Source organism: Alligator sinensis, unplaced genomic scaffold (genome assembly GCF_000455745.1).
Source record: "Alligator sinensis unplaced genomic scaffold, ASM45574v1 scaffold215_3, whole genome shotgun sequence".
Lineage (NCBI taxonomy): Eukaryota > Metazoa > Chordata > Crocodylia > Alligatoridae > Alligator > Alligator sinensis.
The window spans coordinates 673,747-680,195 of NW_005842175.1; the positions used below are offsets into that span (position 1 = coordinate 673,747).

A 6,449-nucleotide genomic window follows, 5' to 3' on the forward strand; every position below is an offset into this window, starting at 1 on the left:
GGCAGGGGGTCGGACTAGATGATCTGCCCAGGTCCCTTCCGACCCTAGAAACTATGAAACTAAGTAGAAAAAGTGTCAGACCAATAAAGTACAATACTGAAAGAGATTGTGGAGTCAGACCCTAATCTGTATTTAACATTGTTAAACAACAGAATGACATGCATGAAGCACTTGCTGAGAATAAGAATACCCATTAGGGTTGCCAAACCTCCAGGTTTGCCCTGGAGTCTCCAGGAATTAGATATAAATCTCCAGGAGGCGGCTAAGAGTCGCTTGGGAGATAAATGATAGGGCATTCATTAAAATAAATATTAAATGTTGAATCCAATTTATACAGTACTCCCATGGGTTTTTAAAATGTAGTAGTAATGTGCCTTTGCCTTCCTGATGTAAGGTCTGCACACCGTAATTAATGTCATGACATTATGTGATGAAACCTCCGAGAATAGACTGAAACAGAGCTGGCAGCCCTAATACCCATACTGTTAGAAACAGATGTCAGAGTTGCTGCAGATTTGGAGAAGTACAGAGAGAGTGATAAAGCCAAACAGACAAAAAATGCAGGGCCCTGGGAGATGCCATTGCTTCAAGAAAATGAGGGAGTGTGGATTGGTGATCATCATAAGAGGCTGCCTGTAGCTTAGGGAGCCTATCACTCCAGATGGACCTTTATGAGAGAAGGAGAGATAAGTATTTAGCCATGTTAGTCTGAAGTCACGCAGAAGGCCAGGTGGGGTTGCACCTTATCGACTAATCGGTTCAGAGATGAACAAGTTTGTGGAAGCAACAGCTCACTTCATCAGATGCTGAATTAGTTAGTCTATAAGGTGCAACTCTGCCCTGCCTTCTACCAAAGAGGTAAATAGGTAAAAACTCTACGATCCTAAAGGAGGAAGAGAAGGGCACTGTGTCAGCCATATTGTTCAAGAGAGTCTCAGACAGGCCAATCACTGCAGATTAAGACAGAAAAGCCCAAGGATTTACAGCAAAGGGTTTATCACCTCCTGACTCCAGTAGCAATAATATCTCAGGCACCTGAGAGACTAATGGAACACAAGTAACAGATTTATTTGCTTATAACCAACAGGCTGAAATTCTGTGTCATGTGAATATCCATTGTGCACTGTTTTGTTCGGCTGGGAAAGGATACTGGAAATTGCACCTCCCAATGGCTTGGCTTCAAAGACAGGAGGCTGGGACGGGATCTGAAGAAATCCGTTGTTTTGTTGCACAGTTGCAGCTTGGTCTGAGACCCAGAACTAAGAGGATCCCTGTTAACCGCCTGATCTCAGAGTGATTACTGAACAATGCAGTCAGACACCCTCTTCACTCATTAGTCATTCCCTAGTGACCTTACCTTGCCTTTCAATTTTGGCTTTGGAAATGACTATGCCTGTAGCTTAAAGATCACTGAGATCAAGAGAAGGAGGAGACGTCAAGAAAGAAAGAGGGACAGGAAGCCAAGTGGAGAGCCAAGGCAACAGGGAAGTAAGACACAAAAGGGGAATAGAGCTGGGGCTCCATTGCATTGGGCTGACCTTGTGCACAGGTCCTGCACATACAGTCAGGAAAACTTCCCCTCTCCCACCTCCCTCACTCCTGCTGCCATTGGTGTGGGGTGGGAGAAGGCTGCATTCCTCTTCATGACGAAACTGCATTAAGGCACTAGGCACATCAAACTTTCTTCCCAAGCAGAGAAAAGAGAGTTTCTGCTCTCTCCACCCTCACGGGCCTGTCCAGATGATCATAGACGTGCGGTATGTGGTGCAGCAACCCATCTACAGTGATGCACACTGCATTCACTGCATGTGCAGGCGTTCCTCGCTGTCCATGTTCACCGCACACACCGCACACCACACATGCAGGCATTCCCTGCACTGTTGATTTGCATGCTGCTGGACTGCCCCATGCTGCTGGACTGCCAGGGCTGCAGCTCCTGGAGGCCCTCAGGGCCCCAGGTGCTGGCCCCAGCCTCCCTTACCCCACCCAGGGCAATGTGCCACAGTCCAGTGCTTACATGCACAGGTGTGTCCCAGGGACAAGCAGTAGTGCCACATATTGTGCTGCTGTATTGTTCCCTGGGAAACTGCAGTGATGAGAGATACCGCCCTCCCCCCACACCACCTGCCATTCAGAAAGTTGCTCTTTGCCTACCCCACTGCATGTCTAGGATGTCTGGGATTCCCCTATATTCCCTCCCAGAATATTCTCCTAATAGGATTTTGTACCTGGGCTGGGGGGGGGGGGGGGGAGGGGATGGCAAAGGGGAAACTGAGCAAGAAAGAGCAGGGCAGGGGCAACAGGTGGGTCAGGATAAAGTCTGAGGTGACAGGAGAGAGGAGCAATGAGGTCACTTGGTTTTCTCCCTTCCCTTAGATTCAGGCAGGGGAAACCTTACATCTCATACCTGCCTCTTCCATTATTTGCCCCCATGCCCATCTATTGGGTTCTGCACTAATCCCACCTCCCATGGATCATACAGATGGCCAGGCATAGCCTCTGGCAGTCTCTCACTGTAGAACTACCCCACAGACCAATTCCTCTTCCTCTTCCCACCAACTTCTTCCTCAAATGCTGGCAGACAAATAAGAGGTGCTGAAAGCCTGCCTCTCCTTTCCCTTCTCAGATACACAGAAGGAAACCCCTAATCAAGAGTACCCCTTAGTGGCAGGAGAGCAAAGCACAGAGACTAACAGCTTGTTGAGAATGCAGCTGTCAGGTAATTCCAGGACATGCATCTCTCTTCTGCCATGTAGACCCCAAAGCTCTGGGTACCTGTACTGCTCAGTAAATACTGGCATTTTCTAACTTCAGAGACTTGACTTCTGCCATCTTACTTATTTAGGAGAGGTTGTTTAGATGCAATTTCCGAATACTTTAAAGCCAACACATTGCTGCATGGAGGAAGGGGTGGGCAAGGGGGCAGAAATTTAATTGTGTCTTGCCCCACTGGAACTCTATCAGTGAAACCGAGACCTGTCAATCCACAGTGCAGGTCTCTGTGCCAAGGGGCAATAAAGTAAATGGTAGCAGCAGCAAGCTATTATCTTCTCTCCTGATTTGCCACAAGATGGGGAGGGAGTGATTTTTATGGGTGCTGGCTATGAGCAGAGGCATCCTGAGATGCAAGACTAAAGGATTCAGGTCAGGTTTTATAGGCAAGAGGGGACTGATGCTTGTAGCAGTGGATCTCAAACTTTTTAGCTTCAAGACACTCCTCCATAACTATTCCAAATTTCACAGCACTCCTTTTGAGAGTCACTGAGCTAGAATTTACATTCAGAACAGTTATGGAGGAAGCTTTGAGGCTAAGAAAGTTGAAAACCAGTGTCCAGCTAGTGTCAGATAAAGGCAGGCCATCGCCCCACCATGCCTCACTTTTTCCAACTTCTTTTTACCCCCAGTGTGTACCTGTATTTTCAGAGAACACATTTTCATTGGACAATGCCTGTTTGTTGAATCTGAAACAGTCTATGGGAATGTTTCCATTTCAGAAGAACACACAGCAGCCACATCTATCCAGTTGGGAACATGAGAGCAGGAGCTCCATACCCCACAGGTTCCTGTCTGGTGGGCTACCAAGGGGCAGGGAATCTGGAAGCTTTGGGGGCCTTAGATGCCAGGACTCCTGGGTCTTGCAGATTTCCGGCCCTCAGCAAGTGGGACATGAGTGGTCAGCCCTAAGGTTTAGGATCTTGACCTGGGAGTAGAGATGGGATACAAGCCAGGGTCGTGAGTTGAGGACTGTAGTCAGGAACAAGCCAAGGGAAGAAGCCAGGGATAGACATAATCAGCAAGAAAAGGGCCAAGAATCAAGGCACAAAGTGCTAGGATCAGAGCAGCCTACAAGTTCACCAAGAGACCCAACACACCAAAAGACCCCTACTATCTGCCCTGCTGGTTTCAAGGCTGTTTGAGAGCAGGGTCTGCTTCCTGCAAGCACTACAGCCAATGGCTGGCAGTCAGAGGGATGATTCATCCTCTGCTGGGACTTATGGCACCTGGGATTTCCAGGTGGTTTCCCATCCAAGTGCTAGCCAAGCCCAGGACTGGTTAGCTTCCAAGATCAAATGAGATCAGGTGCATTCAGTCCAGTATGGCCATATCCAGCTGGAGCAGTGACTCATCACACCTGGCTCCTCAGCAGCTCACCTGGGCTGTCATGGGCTCTCTACCTCCTTGGGAGCACAGGAACATATTTTATTTCAGACACTCCTGTTGTGAGGATCTCTTGGTGTCTCCAAAATGAGACACTGCAGACTTCCAGGTCCACAAAGAATGTGGGTTGAGTTTTGAACTTGGAGCCTGATTCAGGACGATTTTTTTTCCAACCACTCAAGAGTTTTCATGGACCTTAAAGTCTGCCTCCATGCCAGCATTATTCTTGCCCCTTCTATGCCCTGTCTCCTGTCCCACTTTGCCCCTGCACCTGTCTTTCCTTCCCAGCTCCTCCACACATTTCTCCCCTCAGACACCCTGCTCGGTCCTTCCTGTTAGAGGAGAGCTGGACAGAAGTCTTTTTAGGTTGTCCTGTAGTTGTAGCAGACAATTAATATACACCTTTTATTTAAGATAAACTGTGATTCTATATATTGTGATAAGGGCTTTTTTCAGAAGAGAGAGGGAGCCAGCTATGGGTCTTGGGAGTGGGGCAGGTGAATTGGTATATAGGGCCTTGTTACACCTTATGTTGTGAGCTGTACAAATGGTGATTGGTGTTAGTGCTAGCTTGGAGTTTCAAGCAGTCACACCCGTAGTCTAGAAACCTTCTCTAACTGTTCCCTGCCTGCACAGCTGTGACTTGCCATGAGACCTGGTGAGCAGGGGCAGGGCTAGGATCTGTAACTATGAGTTGCCACTTTGTGGCTGATGAACCAGGACAGGCTTCCATCCCTGCTGTTTGTGCGGGGGTGTGAAAGATCCTGGGATACTGGAGGACTTCAACTTGGGTGGCACATCTGTGAGGAGAGGGCGAACCTTATGGAACAGGAGCTGGGTAGTGCAGATCAGAGATAACCCTGCCCTGGAGCGGCATAACTTTAAGCCACATAACAAGTGCTTAAACCACTTTAAGGTGTAACATACAGACAGTCCAGGGGTTAAGCACTCCGGGAGCCACCCAAAATTATGGTGAAACAAGGTCCTTAAATATCACGATGATGGGTGTAAACCCTCTTTAGAGCAGAAAGGGGACTCCAGGCTGCGAGGTCTCTTCTCCCTTCCTTAGGTGCTTCTGGTGCTCCACCTACTGGTGAGTACATGGTCCTATAAACTGGTATAGCATCATATGAATATTAGCAAGGGAACAACCAACCGAGTAATGTTGGGTGCAATGATTTGCTTATGCCATGTAGTATTGATGCCAATCATAGTGAGACAGAGGCTGCTGGGAGTCAGGGGGAGAATATTGCCACAGGTCCTGCATCCTACGCCAGCTCCTTTGTGGCAATTAACTGAATGAGAGGGAGGTGAAGAGAAATTCAGCAGCAACAGAGGGAACAATGTGGCTTTTCCTATTCTAGTAAAGTTCCTTGTTCAGCATCAGAGGAAAGCAGCTCCCTCTGCATTTGTCACCTGGCAGCAGAAAGGCTGGAAGGCCCAGAAAGTATTCTCTGCCAGGAGCCAGCCCCCTCCCTTTGCTCCATTTCAGCTGGAAAATCTTCACTTCCCAAAAAAAAAAGAGGCGGGGGGGGGGGGGGGGGGGGGGGGAGGGAGGAGGAGCAAGGGGGAGGGAAGAAGCCATCTCTCAGCTTTTGGCACAATTTTTTATTTAACCCCTGAGTAAAAGTAGCATGGCGCCCCCCACTGCTCAAACCAGCAGGGCAGGAAGCTGCTGTCATTTTCTGATGCAGTAGAAGCCAAACCTTATACTTGCATATGCCCCGCCTTTAGCTAACGGCTTGGGCTACAGAGTTGAGGAGGAGGGGACCTGTGGGCACATTGAGTAATGCTCCTTCTTCCTCTTCCTCTCCCTCCCAGCGACCTGCCGTTCACTTCAGCTCTAGGGTTGACATTTTATTTGCACCGACCATCCTTCCATTCTCCTTTGTGAGCATTACCTCTGCCTCACTTCCCCCACCCCAGGACCAGCCTTCCTCCGCCAGTCCAGAGCCATGCAGGCCATCAAGTGTGTGGTGGTGGGAGATGGGTATGTACCTTTCTATTTTAGGGGCTGGGGGCGGGAAAGGGAAGGAGGTAGGTTGTTCTTGCTAAAACTTCCTATGAAGGGAGTCAGCCTGTGACGGAGGAGGTGTGTTAGGTGGGATAGGGGAAGGGCATTTTTGTAGGGCTGATGCAACAGGACCACAGAAAGCAGAGCTGTTTGCAGGGCTGGCAAATCTACCCTCAGTGAAAGAGGTGTCATCCCCATGATGCCTCCCTTGGGCACAGCTATCTATGGTGGACAGAGCCAGGTTCAAGAATAAATGAGGGGAATCATGGTTTCCCTC

General features: G+C 48.9%; 1 protein-coding gene and 1 pseudogene across 1 annotated transcript in view; one reads left to right on the plus strand and one right to left on the minus strand.

Annotated features, from left to right (window-relative positions):
* Nucleotides 1–3,989: 3,989 nt before the first annotated feature.
* LOC112550665 lies at nucleotides 3,990–4,108 on the minus strand (annotated as a pseudogene).
* A 1,834-nt stretch (nucleotides 4,109–5,942) lies between these two features.
* RAC2 (Rac family small GTPase 2) overlaps nucleotides 5,943–6,449 on the plus strand; it is a 9,940-nt gene continuing 9,433 nt past the window's right edge. The window contains exon 1 of the mRNA XM_006025965.2: nucleotides 5,943–6,148. Within this exon, the coding sequence (XP_006026027.1) occupies nucleotides 6,114–6,148 (35 nt within the window). The 5' untranslated portion in view covers nucleotides 5,943–6,113. The remainder of the gene's footprint in view (nucleotides 6,149–6,449) is intronic.